The sequence below is a fragment of the Trichosurus vulpecula genome, chromosome 4 (genome assembly GCF_011100635.1).
Source record: "Trichosurus vulpecula isolate mTriVul1 chromosome 4, mTriVul1.pri, whole genome shotgun sequence".
Classification (NCBI taxonomy): Eukaryota; Metazoa; Chordata; class Mammalia; order Diprotodontia; family Phalangeridae; genus Trichosurus; species Trichosurus vulpecula.
This window is the reverse complement of record NC_050576.1, coordinates 442504111-442530594: the sequence shown is the minus strand read 5'-3', so window position 1 is coordinate 442530594 and position 26484 is coordinate 442504111. Positions and strand designations below refer to the sequence as shown.

General features: G+C 48.7%; 1 protein-coding gene across 1 annotated transcript; it reads right to left on the bottom strand.

Annotated features, from left to right (window-relative positions):
- Positions 1–8864: 8864 nt before the first annotated feature.
- Positions 8865–13625, bottom strand: LOC118847912 (BOLA class I histocompatibility antigen, alpha chain BL3-6-like). The gene is made up of 8 exons (XM_036756605.1): positions 13540–13625; positions 12276–12554; positions 11420–11698; positions 10525–10800; positions 10284–10391; positions 9731–9763; positions 9499–9543; positions 8865–9322 (listed from the first exon to the last, which is right to left on the bottom strand). The coding sequence occupies exons 1-8, from the start codon at positions 13601–13603 to the stop codon at positions 9318–9320; spliced, it is 1089 nt and encodes a 362-aa protein (XP_036612500.1). The 5' UTR covers positions 13604–13625; the 3' UTR covers positions 8865–9317.
- Positions 13626–26484: the final 12859 nt, after the last annotated feature.

Here is a 26484-nt window from a genome sequence, read left to right as displayed (position 1 = left end):
TCTTTCTTAGAGTTCCGTTTCCCAGAATCCATAGCCATAACAATCTCTTGTTCCCAGGTATTAGATATGAGTTCTCACAATTATGGTTCAAAACATCTCTGCCATGTTCCCACAGTTATGTAATGGTAAATAATATAAACATTTGTGCTTAAATTGTAAACATCCACTGCAGCTGTGCAGTGAGATACAAGGATGAGGTGATGGAAACTTGTGAGGCTATTGCTGGCAATATGCTTTCTTTGTCTGTTGCCCTATAAAGCAGGTGGGCACTGGTCAGTGAATGGGGAACTCTTAGGGCTGAATGCACAAGCTGGAATGCTGTGTGTGCCTTGATCAGCCCCCCATCAAGGCTTGGGGGGAATCTTTGTTTGCCTCAACCAGCCCCCATTGAGGCTTGAGGGGATTTAGGGGCATGCACAAGGTCAATTGACCCCATGGAGATGTAGTGCCTCCCTTCCCTCTTTGCGAGAAGGGTGATTAGGGAATGCTGTAGGAGTTGGTGCTCCCATTATCAGCAACCCTTGTGAGAAGACTAGAGTAAGGATAGAGTAAGATTATTAACCCCTTCAAAGCTGTCTTCCTGTCTGACCAGCTCAAGAGTGAACCTGTGCTAGCAGCTCTCCTCAGTGCTGTGTTTATCTGTCTTACAGGGTGCTTGAGGGGTGGGGGACTTTGTCCTTGGATCCAAGGCCTGGGAAAGATGAGCAAGAAGAAGCAGGGTGCCAGCAGTCTGTAGTCACAGCCACCATTCAAGGGATAGTGGAGGGGCGGCTCTGGGGCTCATCCAGGGCCAAGAGGATGGAGCGCCTCCTAATGCCTAAGAGCTCTCCTCCTGGTCAGTGTAAACCAAGAGCCCCCACCCAATGGAGAGCTGGGTGGAGGGGTAGCCCTGGGACTCACCCAGGGCTCAGAGGATGGAGCTCCTCCTAATGTCCAGGAGTTCTCCTCATGGTCAGTGTAACCCAAGAGCCCCCACCCTATGGAGAACCTGGGTGGTGGCAGAAGTAAGCAGGTAAGCACAGCCTGGGTTCTGCCCCCAGGAGCTTCCAATCTAGTTAGAGTCAATCACTCTAACATACAAGCAGCTGTAACACAGCATACAGAAGTGTCCACAAAGTGCTGTTTGAGGCCTGTGGATGGAATAATCATTTCCAAATGAGGTGGTGTGGCAAGCCATCTTGGAAGAGGTGTCATTTGTTGAGCAGAGTCTAATAGGATGAACAGGATTTTTACTGATTTAGTGATGGAAGGGCATTCTGGGCCTAGGGAATGGTATGGACAAAGATATAGAGGAAAAGTACAAAATATGGACTCAGAGGATGGAGATAGATTTTTTTTCATGGGGGTGGGAAATATTCCTCATTTATTAATAGTTTGGATGGAGGGAAGCTATGCAGGCTTGGGGACTTGTCTAAAGGGGAAGTAAGACACTTTTTTGCCTCTGGGGGCAACTGTTTTCCTCAGCGAAATGGATCTCTGCCCCTTGCCCTCATTTCGTATGAGGGAAGGGTTGGCCCTTTTAGAAGAAAAGTCTTCCCATTCCTCTACCCATGATGCCCTGGGGATCATACAGGGCACTACCTGTTACAGGGACTTTAGAGATAAAAACCTTTCTTTACAGTTAAGAAGATAAGGTGCAGAGAAATAATGGGATTTGCCTAAATCCTAACATTAGTAGCAGATGGAGATTCATCTTTGGGTCCTCTCCTTCTTGGTCGGGGGGGGTCGGGGCGGGGTGGGGGGGACGGGACAGTGAATAGGACAGTTTTGCTGAAGTTGAGAGGCCTTGAGGGGCACTGGTGGGAAATGAGGCTGGGAGGGCAGGCTGCTGCCAGATCATGGACAATGAATCCTCAGTTGGACAAAGGGCACAGTGAGTCACTGGGACCACACACTGTGAGCTGGGCCTGGAGCTCAGCAGTGAAGCCTTCAGCACAGGCAGGTGGAATCCTAATAGGTACAACTCATAGAATGGAGAAAGTCTAGGGGAGTACACACAGCATCTCTTGGTCTGCCAGGAGGGTTTTTTTCCTAGTCACAATGTTCTTACCTACAGATCTTCATTCTTTCTAAACTGCCCTTCTCACTTCCCTCTTTGCCTCTAGGCCCAGGGTCTGCCAGCTGGCTCCTAACTCTCCCCCTCCCTCATCCAGAAGTGTGAACCATGTGCCATCTAGTCTCTTCTGGGAAAGCCAGGAAACATTTCCTGTTTATCATATTCGCAGTCAGCTCCCTGACCAGTTATACTGTAATCAGTGATTCAATTAATTAACAAGTACTTGCTACCTGCCAGGCTCTGTAGGTAAGGATCCCTGGGTTGCACATTGACTTAGAAAACCACATATTAACATTATTTATGTTTTATTGCATCTTTATTTTGTAAAATATTTCCCAATACATTTTAATGTGCTGTATTTGACACCAGGACTAGATGATTGAGATCTGAGGCTCAGTTCATCCAAAGCAGAAAGAGAAAGTCTACAATTCCTGGCTTTTTTCATCCTCCTTAATTTTTATTCCTTTTCTTTTTGGTTACTCTTTGGTAAGGCACAGTGTTTTTTCTTCACTTCTTGTATTCCCTGGGCCAGGATAATTGTCCAAGGAAATCCTGAAAATTACGAAACAGTGGAAGGTCCTTAAGAAAATCCCTGGGGTAGGTGTGTGATGGGACCAGGGGATTCTGGTTTCCTCAGAACAAGGATTAGTTTTCCCAAAAAAATCAACACAGCTGTCCCTAGGATTTGATTGGCCCTTATCTCCCTTAAGGTAGCTTCCTGGTGACCTCAGGCACCTGAAGTCCCTGCACAGGGAGTTCTGGGTCCTTACACATGGTGGCTTCTTTGGAATCACCTGCCCTGTCCCATTGACCAGACAAGGTTCCACCTGGATATGAGAGGAGCCCCATCCAGAATAGTGTGGCTGTGTCCTCGGTGCACATCCTTGCTGTGTTAGGGCAAAGTCAGCCTTTCTTTAATGTTCACTGATTTGTGAGGGCCTCATTTCATCCCAACGTTGAACCAGAACTATCCGACAGCTGTTGTTAAGCACACCCCTAAAAAGAAGAGGGGACCAGATCCTGAATAACTTTGGGAAGACTAAGGACCCCAGGAGAGTGCAGGGAGTCACTGGAGAGGATGAAGAGACCCGAGACAGGCCTCTTGGCCCATGTCTTTTCCCTATGACATCTTTGGCCTCTCATCTCCCCGCCTTCGTCCTCACTCAGAGTGGTCCTCGTAACCTGGGATCTGGACCAGCTAAACAGCCCAATACCAACAAAGCTGTGGGCTCACATCTGGCTTAGTCACTGATGCCCAGCCTACAGTGGACAGGAACCAGTGGTAGCTTTGATTATTCTGGAATTTTTATGTATTTTATTTTGTACTTGTGAAATAAAACAAGCATTTACATAATAAAGTAGAATAAAAAATGATTGCACATGAAACTGTAAATCTATTGTGCACAACTTGCTATTCCTAGTAAATATATAATAAAGTTATCATGGAACTTTCTTTTTTTCTCCTCTTTTTCTTCCCCTCCCGCAGCCCTAAAGATGGATACCATTAGACACAAATGTTTGTGTGTGTGTGTGTGTGTGTGTGTGTGTAAGAGAGAGAGTGAGAGAGAGAGAGAGAGAGAGAGAGAGAGATCATTCTGTACATACTTCTGCTTATCAATTTTCTCTGGATGCATATAGTTCCTTCCTTCATAGGTCCTTTTCAGTTCATTTGAGTACTTATAAGCATCAAAATGACTCAGTCACTCAAAGTTGTTCCTAAAACACTATTGCTGTTAGGATAGACAGTGTTCTCTTGGTTCTCCCCATTTCACTCTTCATTACTTCCTGCAAGTCTTCCCATGTTTTCATCATTTCTTACAGCACAGCAGTATTTCATAATAATCATGTAACAGAAACTTGTTCAGCCATTTCCCAGTTGACAGGCATCCCCATGATTTCCAGTTCTTTGCCACCACGAAGAGAGTTGCTATAAATATTTTAGAACATTTAGGTTCTTTTCCTTTTTCCCTAATCATCTTTGGAAATAGACCTGGTAGTAGTATTGCTGGGCGAAAGGATACGGGCAGTTTTGTAACTCTCATGGATGAATTGATTGGCCGGTAGTTACTGTCTCTCATGCATACATACGCATACAAAGGTGCAGGTGTATGCATACACGCACTCACATATACAAAATGTGCCTAAAGGTACCTAACATACAGTTGTATTTCCCTCATTCTGATACATGGAAACGATTCTAGTTCTCAAAATTGATATAATCTAAAGGACTCATACCTTTATATGTTAAATGCTGATATAGTTTATCAAAAAAGATCTGGCCAATATAATGGTCAACTGGACCAAAAATGAATACACCTACATTGACCTAATGCCATGTTCCCAGACCACTTCTGCAGGGTGTTCCTAAAGTCTGGACACAGACAAAAATGCGTATTTTCAAGAAATGAAATGAACGAAATTTTCAACATTTTATTTAATTGGAATATTAACAAATAACATCTTCAATATGATTTCTGTCATTTGCAATGCAAAGGTTGATGTGCTTCACAAGATTCACATGAACTCGATGCAATAACTCCACATTGCCATCAATTGCCTATGTGTCCAGACTTTAGTGACACCCTTTATTGCTGTTCCATCTTCAACCTAGATCAGGGCATTTTAACTTGTTTGTGTGTCATCTGGTGAAGCTTCTAATAAATGCCTTCCCAGAGTGCTACTTTGGTTTTTGAAAATTCAATATTCAAAGGAATGCAACACACTCGAATTAGAAGTTAGTTGAAATAAAGATGTATTTTTTCCCCTCCAAGTTCCCAGACCCCCTGAAAACTCTTATCAAATTCCTTAGGGGTCAGTGTACCTCAGGTGAAGAGCCTCCGACAGATAAATATAACTTCTACTTTGAAGCTGAAGCCCCCTTCTCACTGCGAAGCCTTCCCTTGGTATCCAAGACTAGCTTCTCTGAACATCCTCGGCTGACCTAGTCTGGATTTCATAAATTGCCCCTAATCATGGCCCTGTGTTGTTTACTGTTGCTCCATCTGTGTGTAATTTATTCCTCAGTGACCCAGGAAGCAGCTTAAGGCCTTCTGTTTCCAGAATCTTCTTTCAATAACTTGTTATTTATCATTGTTCTACTAAATAATGAAACTTTTAGTAATTATAAAGCAGATTTCACTTTCATAGAAAAACAAAGGAAAGGATTTGGGGATTGGAGTCAGGCCAAGAACATATATCGAGTCTACAATGAACTAGGGGCTGTCCTAAGCAGCTGGACCACATGGCCTTGGAGGCCCCTGCAGACTCTAGCTTGATGATCCTGTGAAGTCCCCAAGCTCACTAGGAAGTCTGAAGGCTTCAAGGGCTGGTTTGTCAGAGGACTGCACCCCAAACCTCCCTTCTTCACACTCAACATTTCAGAAGGGAGGATGCTGTAATTCTAATTCCTGTAATACCATGAATGTCCACTGGGTGGCAGAGAGTCCCTGCTTAGGAGATAAATGACTTCACACTGGGAGGAATTCTTAGGGTTCTGAAGGGAGGGCATAAAGGTCATCACGTCAGTGAGTACTGAGATGATTGAATGACTGCTTGGAACTGGCAGAATCATGGGAATTAGCGCTTAAAAGCAGTAATAATAACAGCACATGTTTCTGTAATTAGCTTTGCAAAGCACTTTGTAAACATGATTCCATGTGACCTTCGCACCCACCCTGGGAGGGGTGGGGCTATTATGACCCCCTGCCTTACAGATAAGGAAACCTGAGGGGAGAGGTTCCCTGACCTGCTCAGGGTCACAAAGCAAAGTGTCTGAGATGGGATCTGAACTCAGGTCTTCTGACTCTAAGTCTGAGGCTCCACTGACTGAGCCACCTCACTAACTCGCCACTTAGACCCACTGGACTGCTGCGAATGAGGAAGCTCAGCCCCAATTTCATGCCACGTGGATGCCTGTGAAAACGAACCTCATCTGCTGGTTTAACATTCCCCTAACTTTAGCCAGAGCCAAGGGGGTTGGGTTCAGACATGCCATTGGAGCTCAGGGGCTGCAAACACAGGGGCTGGAAGCACATGGCTGGGAAACACTGGGACACCTCCCCTCCCCTCCCAGCCTGCTGATGCCTTTGTCAGAGGATTCCAGAGATATTTCCAGATTCCCGGGGAGATCCCTGCTATAAATAGGGCATTCAGGAGAGGGAGAGCTGCAGAAAGAGGTGTCCACATTTCAGGGATTAAGTGGAGATACAGAAGGAAGGTTTCTGAGGCAGACCTCCACAGGTCTATCCATGTCAGGTTTCATGCAGGGCTGCTGCCAGGATTAGGAGTGTTGGGCTTGGGAGCTACCTGGTGGAGCGAAAGCCCTGAGGTCAGGCCTAACTCTGGCTTCCATGGGGTGCAGGGCTCTGAGCTCCTCACTGAACCTCTCTGCGCCTCAGTTTCTTCATCATGAGAACAGCATTTGCATTCTCAGTTACACTGAAGCTAGTAAGAAGCCAGATCTCTTGCTTTGAACCTACGAGCTACAGGGAGACTGTTGGGAAAGGAAGAAGGCAAAGCCAAGGTCCTTATAGGGCAAGCTAAGGTATGGGATGGGAAGACCTTGGTTTGCCAGACCCTGACCCTAGCACACATATGCGTGCCTCTAGGAGGATGGTGACCCAACTAGTGTTCCCAATGGACAGTCTTGACATCCTCCCTGATCTTATGTGTGCTGAGTGGGCAGTAGCAAAGGCCAGGGAACTCCTTGACATGAATCACAGAATCTGAGAGTCGTTAGAGCCCTCAGAGGTCAGGTAGAATACCAGAGATGCCAAACTCAAATACAAATTTCTTGTTGGTTGTTGTTGTTCAGTCATTTTCAGTCATGTCCAATACTCAGTGACCATATTTGGGGTTGCCATTTCCTTCTCCAGCTCATTTTACGGATGAGAAAACTGAGGCAAACAAGGTAGAGTGTCTTGCTCGGGGTCACACAACTTGTAAGTGTCTAAGGCCAGATTTGAAGATGAGCCTTCCTGACTCTGGGCCCTGCACTCCATCCCCTACACCACCTGACTGCCCCCAAATAGAAATGGGAGCCTCCAATCTGTACTTAAGGATCCCTCTTGGTCACATGCTGCGTGGAATCTACACTCTAACAAAGCCCACGACAACTGGTCTCTCAGTCCCTCCAAGGAGGGCCCCCTGGAACAGCCCCTCCTGCTTCTGGACACCTGTGAGGATTAAGAAGGGGGATTTGGAAAGGGGACCTCTGGGGGTCACAGAGTTTGGGGATCAGGGCCAGAAAAGCAACCTCAATTCTATGAGAGGTTTCACATTTCAGTGAACTAATTATGTATCAGAGACATAAAAGCAGTATTTTTGTCCTGCTCCTCGTAAGCCACATGGGGACAGGAAGTCTTGCGAGAAGAGAAAAGACAAGTCCTCCGTGTACAACCCTCCACAACTAGATAACCAAGGCAAGAGAACGCTTCTGGGCTCAGAGAGGAAGAACGTTCCACTCCCTCGAAGCTCTTTCCCGACTTCAACCCCAGGGTCCCCAAATCATGTGTGGCCATGGTATACACAGCTTACACTGTACGGGAGATCATCCACTTACTTATCACCACAAAATCCCTGCCTGCTTGGGAGATGAACAGGGCCTCAGAGGCAGGCCTGGAATATGTGCGGTAAAAACCATCTCCTGGTTATTCAGGGAGCAACAAAGGCCCAACATGACACCAGGATCTGACATATTTGTAGCAGACGTTTTCTCTTAATTATCACAGATCAGCCCGGAGCCAGTAGGGCCTCAGTCTCTGCCACTTCCACCACTCTGTGACTGCCCTCCCTAGATCAATTAATAATTGTCATGGGAAACTCCCACACACAGTGATTTTAGAACAAGTGAGCAAAATCTGGATGGCCTCAGACGAGGGTAAAAAAATTGTTTGATGGGGGCAGCTAGGTGGCGCAGTGAGTAGAGCACCAGCCCTGGAGTCAGGAGGACCTGAGTTCAAATCCAGTCTCAGACACTTGACAAACTTACTAGCTGTGTGAACTTGGACAAGTCACTTAACCCCAGCTGCCCTGCCTTCCCTCCTCCAAAAAAAATTGCTTGATGCTAAGCTGAAATGGTGATTATAAGATGGGAGAGAAATATAAATTTTCTTTGGAAAGAAATACTGGAGCAGATCAAGAGAGGGAAAGGCAGATGCCCCCGGCAACATGGATCATTCCAAAGGGGAAAGAGTGGGGGAGGAGGGAAGTTAGAGAGCACCTGGCTCTAACCATGTACAGGGTCTGGACTCGAGGGAGGAAGGAGGGGGCAGGTGCTTCTTTCTATTTAGATGTTCCCTCCTTCATTAATTCCAAAAGAAAACCCTTCCCTTTTTCTGAGGGAAGAAGAGCCCTACCCTGGGGAAGGCTGAAGGGGACACAAGGCGGTCACTCGGTGCAGAGGCCATCAAAACCAACAGAGATGGAGCCCCAGGCTCTGGACTAAGCCCTGAGCAGAGGCCACGGAAGCCCTGAGGGAGGCTCCAGCAGTGAAAGAAAAGGTGGGAGGAAAATGACAACAAAACAGAGAGAGGGAATTCTCTGAAGGTCAGTGCTGAGGGCCGGCCTACAGGCTAGCCACCCATCAGCCTGTCTGGGCATGGCTCCAGTCCCAGGAGGCAGCCTGGGCTCTGTCTGAAGACCTGGAACAAGTCCCAATAGACCATGGCCACAAGTGCCCAGAGCAGCACAAACCAAAGACAACCTTCTGCCCCCTCACCATGTACAGTACACTGGCCCACTCCTGGGCTCCTTCCCCTCTGGGCCCCAGCCCTCACCTGCACTCACAGACTCAGCAGAGCAATAAAAGGCTTCTCAGATGTCTCCAAACTTTCATTTATTTTCACCTTCATGTGGCCAGAACATTTCCACATTGTCATCCTGTCCCCCACAGTCCTCCACCCAAATGGGAAGCAAAGCTGAGATTGTGCAGAAAATCTGAAGACTCAAGAACATTCATTCATTAGGCTGTTTGTGCAGAGACAAAGATCCCAGAGGTCAGGGCAACATCAGATGTAAGGAGGGCTCGTTCCCAAAGCCCTCTGGCCCTTACTGCTGGTTGTCTCCCCGAAGAGTGAGACAGGCAGAAAGAAAGAAGCGGGGAGGGAGGCCTTAGAGAACAGAGGGAGGGCTCGGATGATGCCACCCTGCGCTTGGGTCACTAGAGTCCAGAAATGAGCCCAGGGGCCAGCACTGGGAGAGAAGTCGGGGTCAACAGGAACAAAGCAAGGACTAAAAGATGTTCTTTCTCAGGGCAATTTTCTCAAGCTGAAGAAGGAAAAGCAGATTCAGGGGGATACTCCAAATCCCCTCTGGCCTCCAGCCTCTCATCATTCTGAAGGGCCTGCCGCACCACCCAGCCAATCCTCAGCCCAACATACCCTCCTCTTGGCTTGGCCCCTTTACCCCAGCCCCTCTCCCCTTCCAGGCCCTCAGAGTCTCACCTTTGGCTGTGAGAGAGACATCTGACCCCTGTGCACTGTCATTGCCTGGAGACAAAGGAGGGAAACAACCAATTCAGGGACATACATTCCAGAACCAGGGTATGAGGAGGGAAGGGCACACCATGAGAAGGCTACTGGTCTAAGCCTCTCCTCTGCCTTCTCATTGCTCAGGACCCAGAAATACCATAAGCTGGCCCCTTCTTTCTACCCTCCATGTCAACCATTCACTTACGTGCAGCCTGAACATAGTCACCTCCTTTTCCACCTGGAAAAGAAAAACAAACTTCCAGTGAGGATTCCAGAAGAGGAGACCACACTAAGGTGTCACAAGTTCACTGGTTTGTCTTGGAGACACAACAAATAAGTGGAACTGTACCCCCATTTCCCACTCCAGTCCAGCCTCTAGATCTAAGGGGAAGAGAAAAAAGAGGCCCCCAAACGGGCACTTCCCCACCTCCAGGCCCTGCATCCAGGGGTTCCCAAGACTGATCTACAGCCCCCAGCTGGGGAGACACCCAGGCTCTCTGGCAGAGATCCCCATATTTATCTCTGATCGGAGTCTGAAGCAGATTCCCCACTCAGTCAGCCTGTTACACCTCTGCCAGGCACCCTCTAGAGAAATGGTTTCTATTTGCGGACTTATCTGGAGTCTTGGGGCCCATCTGAGAGTCCCTTAGATGGGAAAAAGAGGACTTGGGACAGAAAGACAAGCTGCCGGGTCAGGGGAAGCCCGGATCTCCCTGATTCCTGCTCTCTAAGCCACACCTCACCCAGGTCCTGCCCACCTGAATTCTTCTTCCTCCAGATCCCAAATCCAGCAATGACTGCAATGAGGAGGAGGAGGCCAGCAACAATACCCCCCACAATGTACCAGGCAGATGAGGACTGTGGCTCTAAGATAGAAAAGGGAAGTGAGAGACCCTGATCCCTCTGGGCCTGAGATCCCCCCTCCCCCCCAGCAATTCCACCTCCCTCTGGTCCTGTGGGGGGGATGGCCTTTCCCCAGCCCCTCCTCACTGTCCTTACCCCATTTCAGGGTGAGGGGCTCAGACAGCCCCTCATGCTGAACTCGGCAGGTGTATTTGCCTTCCTGGCCCGGGGCCATCTGCACAGCTGCCCACTTCTGGAAGGTCCCATCTCCTGCAGGCCTGGTCTCAATGAACTCTGTGTCCTGGAGCTGTTCCTCCCCATCCCTCAGCCACGTCAGGGAGATGTCCGAGGGGTAAAAGTCCTGGGCCCGGCACCGCAGGGTCACCTCCCCATGGTGGTCAGTGTGGTGGGTCACTCGGGCAGAGGGTGGGTCTGGAGGCAAAGGTGAGAGACAATTACAGGCTCCCCTTCCCCCTCCCCTCCAGGGGCATGAGGATGGGTGGGGGCAAGGGGTACACCCCCAATCTGGGCCCTGGGGTACAAGGGGTCCCTGGGGGGTGGGGAGCCCGGGGCTGAGGCTGCAGGAGAGAGGGAAGAGCTGCGGGAGCCTTGAGCGCCAAGCACACTCAGGCAGGTGTGGAGGCAAAAGTCAGAGGCATGTCCAGGCTCCCCTTCCCCCCTAGGGGGTGCAAGAGTGCGTGGGGCCAAGAGTAACACCTTACAATCCGGTCCCTGCAGTACAAGGGGCCCCTGGGGGTGGAGAGGCCTGGGCTGAGGCTGGAGGTGGGGGGGGGGGCGGGAAGGGCTACCAGGGCCTTGAGTGCCGAGCACACTCAGGCAGGTCTGGAGGCAAAGATCAGAGACATGTCCAGGCTCCCCTTCCCCACTACGGGGCACAAGGACGGTGGGGCCAGAGGGAAAACCTCACAATCCAGCCCTGGGGTATAAGGGGTCGCTGGGGGTGGGGAGGCCTGGGGCTGAAGCTGCAGGGGAGGTGAGGGGCCCGCTGGGGGCCTTGAGTGCCGAGCACACTGGGGCGGGGGGGCGGTACCTGTCCTCCCCAGCGTCCCCTTCCCCATCTCCAGGTACTTCTTCAGCCACGTCACGCACGTCTCCTGCAGATAGGCTTTCACTCCCTCCGCGATGCTCCTCTCCGCCTCCAACTTGCGCTTGGTGTTCTCGGCCTGGGGCGCCGTCGCCGTCCACGTGTAGGTGTCCGTGTCCAGGGCGATGTAGTCCACCCCGTCGTAGGCGTATTGTCGAAACCCACGCTTGAAGGTGAGCTCCGGGGTCAGCTCGCACCCGTACATGCTCTGGACAGTGTGGACACCTGCCCGCCCCCGGCCCGGGTCAGCGCGGCCGGGCTGTGGCTGATCCCGTGACCCCCCACCCGGGATGACCCCGAGGTGCCCCCCCCCGCCCGGGATGACCCCGAGGTGCCCCACCCACCCCCGCCCGGGATGACCCCGAGGTGCCCCACCCACCTCCGCCCGGGATGACCCCGAGGTGCTCCCCCCCGCCCAGGATGACCCCGAGGTGCCCCCCCCCCCGCCCGGGATGACCCCGAGGTGGCCCCCCGCCTGGGATGACCCCGAGGTGACCCCCCCGCCCGGGATGACCCCGAGGTGACCCCCCCGCCCGGGATGACCCCGAGGTGCCCCCCCGCCCGGGATGACCCCGAGGTGCCCCCCCCCCGCCCGGGATGACCCCGAGGTGACCCCCCCGCCCGGGATGACCCCGAGGTGCCCCCCCCCGCCCGGGATGACCCCGAGGTGCCCCCCCCCGCCCGGGATGACCCCGAGGTGCCCCCCCCGCCCGGGATGACCCCGAGGTGCCCCCCCACCCCCGCCCGGGATGACCCCGAGGTGCCCCCCCGCCCCCTCCCCTGCCCCGGCCCCGTCACGCACCGCCCGCGCTCTGGTTGAAGTACCCGCGCAGGGTCTCCAGGCCCTCTCGGTAACCCTGTGCGTTCCCCCTGGCGTTCCTCGTCTGCCCCTCCCAGTAGCCCGGGTCCTCCTGGCCCACCCGCTCGATCCACGCCGCCCGCGGCTCCATCCTCGGACTCGCGCCGTCGCCGTCGAAGCGCACGAACTGCTGATCGTCCACGAAGCCCACTTCGAGGTACCACGGCTCCCCGAGCTCGGGCCGGGTCACACCGACTTCGAAATACCTCATGGAGTGCGAGCCTGGGCCGTGGGGACCCGGGCCGGGTCAGGGCAGGGACCGCGTAGACCCGAGCCCCGCGGCCAAGCCCGGGTGTGACCCCTGACCTCGTGCCGAATGGGCCTGGAACCCTTGACCCCGCCACGCCCAGAGTGACCCTTGACCCCTCACGTCGACACCCTTGACTTCCCGCCAAACAGGGCGTAACCCTCGACCCCATCACGCCTAGGGAGTTACTTTTGACGCCTTCACGCCCGAGGGGAGACCCCGGACTCCGAACTCTGCGGCTCCCAGATGCCTCCTCACCCCCAGCATCCCCGCCCCTTCATCCCCGACAATGCCAGCGCTCCACACTGGGAGGTGATAAACAGCGCTTTGAGATCAGTCAAACGCCTCCCCTGACCACGCAGACAGGTCCTAGAGCCCCTTTACCTAGACCCTGCCCCACCCCCCAGCTCTGGTCCGGTCCTGGACCCTCACACTCTTCACCCTCGGCCCCCCACCTTGTGTCCTCACCTGCCCCCACCCCAGCCCCACGATCCTCCGTGAAGCTCTTTAACAAAGCTGCTCCTGGTTCTCTGTCCTCACCCTCGGATACTGGGGCGTGGGGGGGGGGGCCCTCCGGATAGCTCTGTTCCTTCTGAACGCCCCAAAGACTGTCGCCCCCATTCTCCCTCCTGGCACCTCTGCCTCAACGTCTCTCATCCTCACACCCACCTACAATCCACTTACTACCCCCCCCAAACTAAGGGACCGTCACCAAGACAACCCCCACCCCCCACCAAAGCCCAGCTGAGGGCGGCAGGCTGCGGGGGCTTCTTCCTTTCAGCACCGCCCTGACCGCACCCGAGATGAAGGAGACGGCTCCCGGGAAACCTCCCCCCCCCCCCCCACCGCCACCCTGGGCTGGGGTCCGAGCTTTCTGTAGGAAACCCCATCCCACCCACTCGTACCACTGGATGCTGCGTCCAGTCTCCAGGCGGCCGTTTAATTCTGTTCTCCCCTTACCTGCCCAGGTCTCCGGCAGAGCCAGGGTCCCCAACAGGAGGAGAGAGATCACATAGCCTTCCATGGTGCCCAGGCAGCGAAGCCCAAGCTCACTGAGACCAGTCTGCGCTTGGTTTATAAAGGCACGGATCCCTCGCTTCTGGTTGGCTTCACGGAGGCTCTGCCAGCCAATAGCAAACGGAAGACAAATAAACGTCATTGGTGACTAGGCAGAACGAGTACGCACAGGTTAGAGACCAAAACTGAAACTGACCCTGAGGAAATCCCCTGCTTTAGAGACCTTGGCTCTTTTTCTGTTATTCACAGAATGGACAGGGTGTCCCTCCCTCGTCATCACTGTGGGAACACTCCGGCTAGAATCAGAGAGAAAGAAGGTCGCCACCCTCAATCCTCTCCTTCTGGCTGAGTGGAATGCTGAGAGAGTGAAGCCCCTGCCTTCAGCATGGGACAAGACCTTACCTCTCCTACCATCCAGCCCCACCCTGCACACCTCCTATATTTTTAGAAATTGCTTTGCTGAGAAAGTAGAGATAAGAAATTACATCAGGGGACAGACACCTTCAAGGTCCTGTTTATCTAACTGTTACTCCCTTTTTGCTGAGTACCAGTCTCATGCCTGTGTTTTTGTTCTTTGTTCTCTGTTGCTGGGAAAAGATTTTGAGTTTAGAATGTGAGCTCCAAACCCAGTCAACGGGAAGAGGAGCCAGTGGGGAGAGTGGGGGGGAACACTGCGTTAGGGTCTATGTAACTTGCTTTGAGCTATGTAACACACACACACACACACACACACACACACACACACACACACAGGCATCATCTTGGGCCACACTGGGGTATGTCCTTTCTCATAAGAAAGTAATAAACTCATTTTTGCGTTTTCTCAAGAACAGGCTCTATTTTTAATGTGAGTAGTGATCTCTGACCCACACATGACCATCCAACCTCAAGCCCTCCTCAGTATGACCCTTTCCCTTCCTTAGAAGATGGGAAAGAAATGTCCCCACCCGAAATTGAGGGCATCTGAAGACTCAAGAAATCTGCAGGCTCATTTGTGGAGGGGTGCATTGCCACCTCCGTTTTAATGACCTCCATCCAACCTCCCCAGGCCTTGTAGATAAGCAAGTAAGAAACCCAAGAGTAGAGAGTAAATGAGAGTCCAGTAAATGGAATGTGGAATCATAGTAGAAGACTTTGTTTCACCAAAAAAGGGGCAGGTATGTGGCACAGTGGATGGAGCTAAGGGCTGAGAGTCAGGAAGACCAGAGTTCCAACCCAGGCATCAGATATTTACTAGCTATGTGAACCTGGGCAAATCACTTAACTCTGTTTGCCTCAGTTTTCTCACCTGAAAAATGAGGAGAAGGAAATACCAAGCCACTCCAGTTTCTTTGATTTAAAAAAAAAAACCAAAAGGGGTCACAATAAGTCAGACACAACTCAACAGCAACAAAAGGAAAGAGCTTTATTTATTAAAATGGGGAGGAGTACCATTTCAGCCTAAGGTGGGTTCTGAACTGCCTGCTATATGAAGGTGTGAATTCCTAGTAACCTTTTTTTTTTTTCAGAAATAAAGAACCTAGGCACATTTGATAGGATTTTCCCTCTTTCTTGTCTCATCACCCCAACTAGGAAACCACGAAATTTTAGATTTTGTGGAGAGCTTAAAATTACCCCTGGAAAGGATCTTAAGAGATAATCCTCATTTCGCAAATTAGGAAACTGAGGACCGCCAATGTTGAGAGACTTTTCCAAGGTCATAAAGAGAGGAAGCAGCAAAACTGAGCTTTGCCCCTCCATCCTCTCACTGCAGATTCAATCCTCTTTCCCCAACACAGGCTGGGCTAGAGACAGTCCTGAATGAGCCTCCTCTGGGGAAGGATGCCTGGGTCCTCCAGAGCATGGTGGAGGCAGCACTGTGTGGAAAGGCAAGGGAAGACGTGGATGATTCCGTTCCTTATCATTTCCTGCTACCAGACCCTTCAGACTAAGTCCTCTCCCATCTCTCTTCTTTTGATCCCGATGGACCTTAAAATAATCTCTCCGAAAAAACCCAACCCTTGTCCCTTCCCGTTGTGCTTCCTTCCCCACAGCACAGCTGTCTGGTGCACCAGTTTTCTAGGAAAAATATAGACAAGTCCTGAGATTTTTCCATCCTTTCAGTGATACCTCCCTTGCAAAAGATTAGGATGCAGCCTCCTCAGCCCTTCTCTCTTTCAGTTGCTAACACTGTTCTGTCTCAGAATCTTCCATGTTCTCTCCCTCCCCTCCTCCCAGAATCCTTTAAGCAATGGTTCTGAAAGACCCTGCCTTGGTCAGGCCACAGCTGGAGGATTGTGTTCAGTCTGGGGCACCATAGTTTAGAAAGAATGTGGACACTGTGTCCAGAAGACAAGGACCAGAATTTCGGTGAGGGGACCAGAGAACTTGCTATGGAGGATTGGAGGAAGGAATTGGGAGTGTTTGCCTAGAAGAAGAGAAGATACTGAGGGGAGAAGATGGTTGTCTTCAGGTATATGAAGGATTGTTTGGAAACAGACTCAGACCAGTCCAAGAGGTCATGACTAGGACCTGAGGAAACATTGCAGAGAAGCTGATTTCACCTGAGAATTAGGTCTGTCCAGAGGTGCAGTGTCTCTCCCCTGGAAGTCATGGCTTCCTCCTCCTGGGAGGTCCTCAGGCAGACACTCAATGAGCATGTGGTTAAGATAGAGAAGGGATTGTTGTTCAGACAGGGGCTGAGGTGGATGCGTAAGGTACCTGGGAGCTCTTAGTCTCTGATCTGAGTTATCAGCCCCAACCATCAGCATCCATGCCTGCAAGTGAAAAGGCCATTTTCTCTCCCCAGTCATTCATATAGGAGAGAGAGAGAAGGAAGAAATAACCTGGGACCCAAAGCACACATATTCCTCTTGCTTAATACAAGTTTTAATACGGTGTTAAGTCTGCAGGTTTCAGAATACAGGGGGGTGTGGAATTCAGTGACCTTAGCTGTGTAAACTGAGGGAATCAGGAAGCCATTATGTAGGCCCAGGACCCTAGAGATGGTGATGCCCAAAAGAAAGCACTAAGAAGCAGAGTCCAGCAAGTACTGAGAGAGAAGGGGGTGGGGAGAGACAGAGACAGAGAGGAGGGAGGGAGGGAGACAGGGAGGTAGGAGAGAGATAGAAGGAGAGTCAGAAAAGGAGAGAGAGACAGAGAGGGGGGAGGGAGGGAGAGAGAGAAAAGGTGTGGACAGTGACACAGAGACAAAGAGAGAGGGAGGGAGAGAGGAGAGAGATAGAAGGAGAGACGGAGAGGGAGAGAGAGGAGAGAAGACAGAGGAGGAGGGAGAGAGAGGAGGGGGGGAATGAGGCAGAAAGAGAAGGTGTGGACAGGGACACAGAGACAGGGAGAGAGCACCAAAGCCTTCCAACATGCAATGAAACAGCTGGAAAACAACTGCCTAAGGAAGGAAGCCTGGGCTATTGATTGATTTGGCTCTAAGGAAAAGGACGGCAGGGACAGAGTGTAAAGCAAACCTAAAACAGGCATCTTAGACCAGAGAAGCTGCTCTGCCAACTTCCAGCAGGTGAAGAGTGGCGGGAGAGGCTGCTCTCTGGTGCCACCTACAGGGTTTCGGGGAGTGAAAGACCAGGTTAAAGTGTTAACAACTCTAGGCTGTCCAGAAAAGAAAATGACCAATGTTGAGGGGCTGCAGGGAGACAGGCCCATTAGTGCTCTTTGGGCAAGGCTGTGAATTGGCCCAGTCCTTCTGGAAAGCAGTCTAGGACTATGGCTCCAAAGATATATATTATGTGTGCCCTTTTACCCAGCAGGGTCTTCTAGGTCTTGACCCCAAAGAGTGCAAAGAAAGAGGAAAAGGTTTAATATATATGTGTGTGTATGTATATGTATGTATATATATATGTAAGGTTTACACATACATACATGTATATATTCATTATGACATCTTTCTAATGGCAAAGAACTGAAAACTAAAGCAGTGTGTACCCATTTCAGACTGGCTAAACACATTTTGGTGCGAATGATGATGATGGAGATGGTTTCAGAGAAACCAGGGCAGCCTTGTATGAATCAATGCAGAGTGAAATGAACAGAACCAGGAGAACAATTTGTACAAGAACAACACTGTAAAAGTAAACAATTTTGAAAAGCTTACGAATTCCAATAAGCACAATGACCAACCCTAATCCCAGAGGACCAACAATGGAGACTGCTACCCATGTCAGATGATGGACTAAAGATTCAAAATGAGACATATCTTCGGACATTTCCAATAGGGGAAATTTGTTTGCCTGACTTATGTCTATTTATTACAAAGGCTTTGGTTTTCTTTTTATTTGGGGGGGAGGATGAGTGAGGGGAGGTGGAAGGGAAAAAACCAAATTCTTAATAATTGAAATGTTTTATTTTAAAATTTTAATTAAAAAGATAATTGAAATATAATTTAATTTTTAAAAGACAAAGTCTATCACTAACTAAGAAAGGGGTTACGAGAACTGGTGCTCCATGGCCTTATGAGGTACAAGAATCTCAGAATGTAAAGAGAGAGACTCTAGGAGACTTTATGTGGCTGACTATATAGCGGAGCTTTAAGAAAAAAAAGAGATACACAGAGCTCAAGAGCACTGAAGACCTTCTCCATCTTGAGAGAGAGAAACACATGATATCTTCCTAAGCCCAGCAGCCAAAGACAGAAAGAACCAATAAGATAGGAAGGATAGCTACATTCCTAGGGCACCTCTACCCCTGCTCTCCACCCTGGGCCACCAGTGAGCATTTCACTCACTCCTCTGCATGTCTGGGCCAAATACTACCTGGTGGCATTTTGCTCTACCTGGGAAGCTCTCCAGTCTTTCCCAGTGGAAAGAATTAGAAGGACATTATCCCACAGAAACAATGCAGACTTGTAAACAGCTTACTTTGGGGGGGAGGCAAGGAAGAAAGCAATTGGGGTTAACTGACTTGCTTAGGGTCACACAGCTAGTACATGTCAAATGTCTGAGGCTGGACTTGAACTCAGGTTCTCCTGACTCCAGGGTTGGTGCTGTGTCCACTGTGCCACCTACCCACCCCAAACAGCTCACTTTTAAGTAAGCTTAAAGGACTGTATCAGCAAGGTAATAGTCACAAAATTGATGATAATTGTAAAGATGCCTATGTAGTTCTTATATTAGGAAGGCAGAATTTATGATTTCAAAGAGAATCTCATATGTGCCTAAAAGGTCCGGAACCGCAGGATATAAGGAATTCTCTAGGCAGAAGGCAGGAGAACTAAAGCATGTATTTACACTCCACAGTGACAAGCCCACAAACCAGCATCCCCATTTTGATATTTTCATCAAAAGCTTCCAGGCCCAATAAGTCCGCCTTATAAGGGTAACCAGGAGGCCACAGAGAAGCGAGACGGTATAAGGCAAAATCGTATACATGCTTCCCCTCTACGGTAAGAAGATTACCCACTAGCCTCCAGTCAGCTCTGCTACCGGCAGCTCAGCTTCGGCTGTAGGCGTCTCTGGCTCCAACCGGAAAAGGAAAGGAGGATCTTCAAGCTGTCCTCTCCCCTCTTATAGAGTTTTTGACATCATCAAGCACCGCCTGAACGACCAGGGCCGATTGGTTCTTGACTTGGACCTTCCCCCTAGCGTAGACCACGTTAACACACTTCCCCTCAGCCAGCCCCACGACTCATCACACAGGAAGCTCTGGTCCTGCCCCGGAAGAGCAAGCCCCAGCGTCCAGGGAAGCTCAACGAGGCAAGCTGAGTCATTCAAAGAAAACAAAGTCCATTCTGGCTACACTCCACCCCTCACAATGTTCTAGGATGCACAATCCAATCATAATTCAAATTAAATTATATATCCTAGAACATTGTGACCCAATTATGCAGGAAACTAAAACATCATTCAGAATAAAGCAAAACATATCATTCAGTGACATTCCCAAATATTGGTTTACGATTCAAATGTGATCCACCCCTAGATCCCAGCCAGATAATCTCTTCAATCAATCATGCCAAAATAATTATTAATAATTCAAATGTCCACCCCTAGATCTTCGTATCCATTACATAGGATCAATAATATCATAACAATAAAACAATATAGCAAGGATAACACACAATAAGTACACAGAACACTATCATCATTCCCCCCCCTCAAACAATTGGGGCTCAAAATCTTAGGGTAATGGGTGAAGGTCTCATTTTCCATAGCTTCTTCTTGCTGAAATTGGATGTAGAGGTGTCCCTGCCCCAAAGAGTCCCATTCCAGAGTTCAGTTCTTTAGCGAGCTGGCAGGAATTCCAAGAATGCTACGTACTTAGGCAGTCACCGGAAACTGCAGGGTGCTTAAACCTGCAGGAGACAGAACTAGCGACAAGGTTAACTAAAACAGAGAACAAAAAGAGTAGGCAAGTATGGGCTATTATCCTTTAAATAAAATCATCTCCAGTTTAGTTGAAATTTCAGTTATGCAGAGATCCAATATCAGAGCCAAACTCAGATGAGAAATGTTTCTTTTTAAACGGAACACAATGAGGAAACTAAGCCAAGAAGATCCCACCCTAGATGGAGACCAGGATTGTCCTCCCAGCCTTTCCCCAGATGTACAAGGGAAACCAGGAGGATCCCATCCTAGATAGACTAGGATTGTCCTCCCAGACTTTCCCCAGATATACAAGGGAAACCAGGAGGATCCCATCCTAGATAGACTAGGATTGTCCTCCCAGACTTTCCCCAGATGTACAAGCTGTCATCCGTTAATCACACAAAGTCACCTTCCCTCTGAGTGGCTTGTGTCAATTACCAGCATCAGCCATACCTGTGGGGTCCGGGAATCTAATATTATAGCCCTATTCATGGTAAAATATATGGTTCAGGGGCACGATTTGGTAATTATCTTCCCCTGAATAGACAACTGTTACAGTGTTGTTCTTCCCATGGGCTATGACTTCTGCAGCCTTTGGAATATCATCTGGCTTCCGTTTTACCCATACCTTAGCTCCCAACTTTATTCTATGAATGGAGCAAGCCCCTTTTGCCCCTCTAGTAGTTATTTTGGGAGGAGGGTCAGTTTTCACAAAGGGTATTTTTTCACAAGGGATAATAATCACTTGAAATATCCTATCATTCCTACGAAATTGTACAGGTTTTTCACCCAAATTCTGGAGTGTCACAACAATTTCTTTTTGATAATTCGAATCTATCACTCCAGCCAATACATGTACTCCTTGAGCTGCTAATCCTGGTTTAGGTAATATCTGTCCAAAATGATTCTTGGGGATTCTCATACATGCTCCAGTAGGGGTTTTTCTTATCTCTTTCCTATTCAACCTAAAATTCTCTATACAATGTAAATCATATCCTGCCGAACCAGGTGTTCCTGGACATGGTAGGGGGACATCTTCCCTCACAGTCCAAAATTCAATATTTTGGATCTCACGTGTTTGCTGTTCTCTAATCTGCAAATTTGGGGTCATCATTCTGGCTAGAGGTGTACTCCCCCCTGTAGCCAGAATGGACTTTGTTTTCTTTGAATGACTCAACTTGCCTCGTTGAGCTTCCCTGGACGCTTGCTCTTCTGGGGCAGGACCAGAGCTTCCTGTGTGATGAGTCGGGGGCTGGCTAAGGGGAGGTGTGTTAACGTGGTCTACGCTAAGGGGAGGGGCCAAGTCAAGAACCAATCGGCCCTGGTCATTCAGGCGGCGCTTGATGATGTCAAAAACTCTATAAGAGGGGAGAGGACAGCTTGAAGATCCTCCTTTCCTTTTCCGGTTGGAGCCAGAGACACCTACAGCCGAAGCTGAGCTGCCGGTAGCAGAGCTGACTAGAGGCTAGTGGGTAATCTTCTTACCGTAGAGGGGAAGCATGTATACGATTTTGCCTTATACCATCTCGCTTCTCTGTGGCCTCCTGGTTACCCTTATAAGGCGGACTTATTGGGCCTGGAAGCTTTTGATGAAAATATCAAAATGGGGATGCTGGTTTGTGGGCTTGTTATTGTGGAGTGTAAATACATGCTTTAGTTCTCCTGCCTTCTGCCTAGAGAATTCCTTATATCCTGCGGTTCCGGACCTTTTAGGCACATATGAGATTCTCTTTGAAATCATAAATTCTGCCTTCCTAATATATTTGGCGAAGCCAAGAGTGCATCCCAACTCAGCCCAGACCAAGCCTGACTGCCTGCTTTGTCCTAGAAGCGAGTCGGGGGAAAATGAGACAATGTTAAGGGCTGAGACAGAAAACACTACTAGGGTTCAGGATATCCCTCGCACAGAGAATGGGAGATGGTTAAATACTCAGACAAGCGTTCGTCCTGTAGAAAGGAGGATCTTCAAGCTGTCCTCTCCCCTCTTATACAGTTTTTGACATCATCAAGTGCCGCCTGAACGACCAGGGCCGATTGGTTCTTGACTTGGCCCCTCCCCTTAGCGTAGACCACGTTAACACACCTCCCCTCAGCCAGCCCTACGACTCATCACACAGGAAGCTCTGGTCCTGCCCCAAAAGAGCAAGTGTCCATGGAAGCTCAACGAGGCAAAGAAAACAAAGTCCATTCTGGCTATACCTCCTAAGGGCCTATTATTCAAATTACGTAAGGCAATAGACAAATTATCCTTCCAATGTCGATATGAATTATTAGAGCTTAATTTTCTCAGCTGTTCTTTCAACAATCCATTCATTCTTTCAATCAGCCCAGATGCTTGTGGGTAATGTGGAATATGATATATCCATTCTATATTGTTCAACACACAATATCTTTTCACTTCTTTGCCCTTGAAATGTGACCCATTGTCACTTTGAATCTGCATTGGGGTTCCATAGTATAAACTTACAATATCTAGGGTTTTACAGGTGTTTTTCTGAGTTGCGTCCTTATAAGGACAAGCCACTAGTACACCTGAATAGGTGTCAGCACACGTACATACATATTTACATCCTTTATCCTGGGGTAGTGGGCCAATATAATCTATCTGCCAAATTTGGGCTGGAACTTTTCCCCTTGCTATTTCTCCAGTTACTATCCTAGGAAGAGTTCATTCTTTTTCTAATTGACATATACAACACCCCTCTGTTATTTGTTTTAACAATGCATGAGAGATACTGATACCCCGATCCTGTGCCCATCGGTGGGTGGCCTGGACCCCTAAATGGCCAGCGGTCTGGTGGACCCATCTTGCTAAGGCTGAGTCATCAGTTGGAGTTGGAGTAGGGACAATACATTCAGTGGCAATCTTTGCTAGTCGATCCGCGTGTGCATTGTACTCACGCTCTGGTGTGGTCAGGGTCGGGTGAGCATCAACATGAAAAACTGACAAATCCGTAACCAAAGACATGTCCCATATATTTTTCCATAACTCTTTACCCCAAACTTGTTTGCCATGAATCTCCCAATTCTGATTCCTCCATATAGGCATCCAAATAGCTAATCCATTAGCTACCGCCCATGAATCAGTAAATATATGACACTGTCCTCCCTTCTCTATTCTGATGGCCTGATGTACTGCCATCAGTTCAGCATATTGGCTACTTCCCCCTATCCCAGAACTTTCCAGAGTTCGCCTAGTACAGGGGTTATAGGCTACTGCTTTCCAATGTCTCTTCTGTCCTAAATATTTTGCTGTCCTGTCAGTAAACCAAGCGTGTTTCTTCTGTTCTACACTTAGTCCATCATACCCATTATTCCACTTCACTAAGGATGGCACCATCTGTTGCTTAGATTCAAGGGGTTTTTCATTTCTCTCAGTGCCAATGTTCGCCACCGATTCATGTAAAGCAGAAACTCCACATTTGCCTGCTCTGGACCTATTCTGAATATACCACTTCCATTTGATTATGCTCGCCTCTTGTGCATGTCCAATTCTGTGAGAAGCTGGGGTACTCATTACCCAAGTCATAATTGGAATTCCAGGCCTTAATATCACTTCATGACCCAGGGTTAGTTGCTCAGTTTCTACTAAAGCCCAATATGCAGCTAACAGCTGCTTCTCAAAAGGTATATACTGCACTCCAGATGAGGGCAGTTTCCTTGACCAAAAGCCTAAAGGTACACTTCGGCTCTGTTGTTTTTGCCACAGACTCCAATTTGCATAGTCATCTTGTACAGTCACTTGTAACTCCACTGGCCCATTTTGCACAGGCCATAAGTCCAGAGCTAATTGTATAGCAGCCTTTGCTTCCTCAAAAGCTCTACTTTGTTCAAGGCCCCAATCGAATTCATATTTCTTTCTGGTGACTTTATACAAGGGTTTTAAAATCTGTCCCAAATGTGGGATGTGGTGTCTCCAATAACCAAATAGCCCTATGAACTTTTCGGCCTCTTTCTTATTAGTAGGGGTGGGAAAATCCTGAATTTTTTGTCGAGCTTGTGGGAGAATTTCTCGCAGTCCTCTATTCCACTGTATCCCCAAGAATTTTACAGTTTGAGCTGGCCCCTGAACCTTTGCAGGGTTGATTTCCCATCCTTTGCTTTTCATATGGTCAGTTAATAATGCTGAACTCTCCTCCACTTCTTTTATATTCTTTCCCTGTATCATGATGTCATCTATGTAATGTGTAAGCTGTACACCAGGTAGCTTTAATTCATCCAAATGCTCAGCTACAATCCTGTGGCAAATAGTTGGGCTATGAATATATCCTTGTGGCAGGCGTGTAAATGTGTACTGTCGGCCTTGCCAAGTAAAAGCAAACTGATTCCATTGCTTGGGGTCTATTGGGATTGTAAAGAAGGCATTGGCCAAATCAATAACTGCATACCAAGTCCCTTCATGTTTTTGTATTCTCTCTATTAAAGTAACCGTGTCTGGAACAGCAGCATACAAGGGAGGAGTCACTTTGTTCAGCTGTCTATAATCTACTGTCATCCTCCATGTCCCATCTGACTTTCAGACTGGCCAGACAGGGTTGTTCCATTGAGTAGTTGTAGGGACTAACACTCCTGCCTCAACACATTCTCTTATAGTGTTGGCAATTTCATCTTGCCCACCTGGCACACGATATTGCCTCAAAGTAATTACTTCAGAAGGTTCGGGCAAAGTGATTGGATCCATCTTGATTTTCCCCACTAAGACTGCATTAATGCCTATTTTCCTCACAGCAAATTGGTATTTCCCTTCAGGTAAATTTAAGGTCATACCCTTCAAAATGTCTATTCCAATGATGTATTCAGGAATAGGCACAATAACCACACTATATTCTTTCTTGGGCAACTGTCCAATTTTCATCATCAATTTAACTTGTCTGGCTGATATTTCAGTCCCTCCTAGTCCTGTGATGGTAATAGGAGTTCCATGGCTGAATTTGTCTGGATTCCCATAGATAAGGGTGGCCTCGGCCCCAGTGTCTATCAATGCCCTAGTTACTGTACTTGACCCAGTTTTCCAATATATGGTCAAGTTAATGTGAGGTCTGCAATCCAGCTTACGTATTTCCTTAATTTGGGCTGGGGCCTGGCCTGTTTCCTAGTATTCCCTAGCATGTGATTCACTTGGGTATGAAGGTTCAACGTCTGTAGCATTTGCAGGAGCAGTTGTTATTTCCCTGTCTCTCCTGTTATCGAGTCCTTTATCTCGGTACATCCTGTACAATTCATTGGTTGGAATGCCATCTATCATTTCAAAACCTACCCCTGCTCTCAATAGAGCAGTGAACATTTCTTTTCTTGTCACTCCATTTTGGCGCCAAGTTTGCTGGCTATTCACCCTTCTCTCTCGAGGAGATCTGTCCCTTCCCCAGTCTCCTAAGTCATGTAACTGTAAAATCTTATTTATCACCTCTGTAAGATGGGTCCCTACTTCCTCAAGTAACAGATTCAAAATTAGTTGTTTATAAGCAGGGGGAGCTGTCCTAATTATTAAATTCCTATGAGGGATTCCTATGGGATCATTGTAATATTTGTCTGCAGTTCCTGTCATAATAGCAGTCTTCGTTACCTCCTCCTTTAGTCTCATGATACAATCTTTAAGTGAATACCAGGGTCTGTGCTCAGTGGGCCACATAGAATCATTAGTATATCTCTTATTGCATCCCACAGCAGCTAATGCCAACAGAGTAGTCCTGCTAGCATCATCTCCTCACTGATGATGTTCCCTAAAAGCTTGCTGAACTAGAGGATCATGACTGATACCTATGAATCTCATACAGTCCCTCTTATCTACTAATATTCCACCGGCCCCTTGATCACTGAGCCTTACCATCCAAGATATTAATGGTTCTCCTACTCTTTGGCTGAATCTACTCAAAATATCTGTGACCTCTTGTGGTGAGAAATCTTCCTGAAATTCCCTCGTAACTGAATTGCCACCTCGGGTTTCTGTCCTCCTCCTCTCTACGGGATGAACGCTTGTCTGAGTATTTAACCATCTCCCATTCTCTGTGCGAGGGATGTCCTGAACCCTAGTAGCGTTTTCTGTCTCAGCCCCTAACATTGTCTCATTTTCCCCCGACTCGCTTCCCCTGCCACCATGGCAAGGACAAAGCAGGCAGTCAGGCTTGGTCTGGGCTGAGTTGGGATGCACTCTTGGCTTATTTGGCCTCCTGTTGCTCCTAGCCACATTAATAGAAAAGTTCTCATCTGAGTCAGTGGGTTCTTGAGCAGCAAATTGTTCTCCTGCTATCTGAGATTCCCCTTCTTGCTGTGGGATAGGAGTGCCCCCATCTCTTTCACTTAATCTCAATCTTTCATATACTAGCCGGTAGGCTGATAACACTATTCAGCTTTGCCTAGATAGTGATGCCCCTGACTGAATCCCAACCTCTTGTAAACACCTTTCCAAATCCTTAGGATCTCCTCTCTGTGGCCTTGGTTCCCAGTTTTCACAGGGTCCGGCTTTTTTAGCCAATTCCTTTGCTAAGGAGGAATAAAATGGATCCTCCCACCCTGGGATATTCATCTCTTCCTCTGAAGTTCTTCTGCTTCTGAATAGAGATCTTATATCTAGCGATCC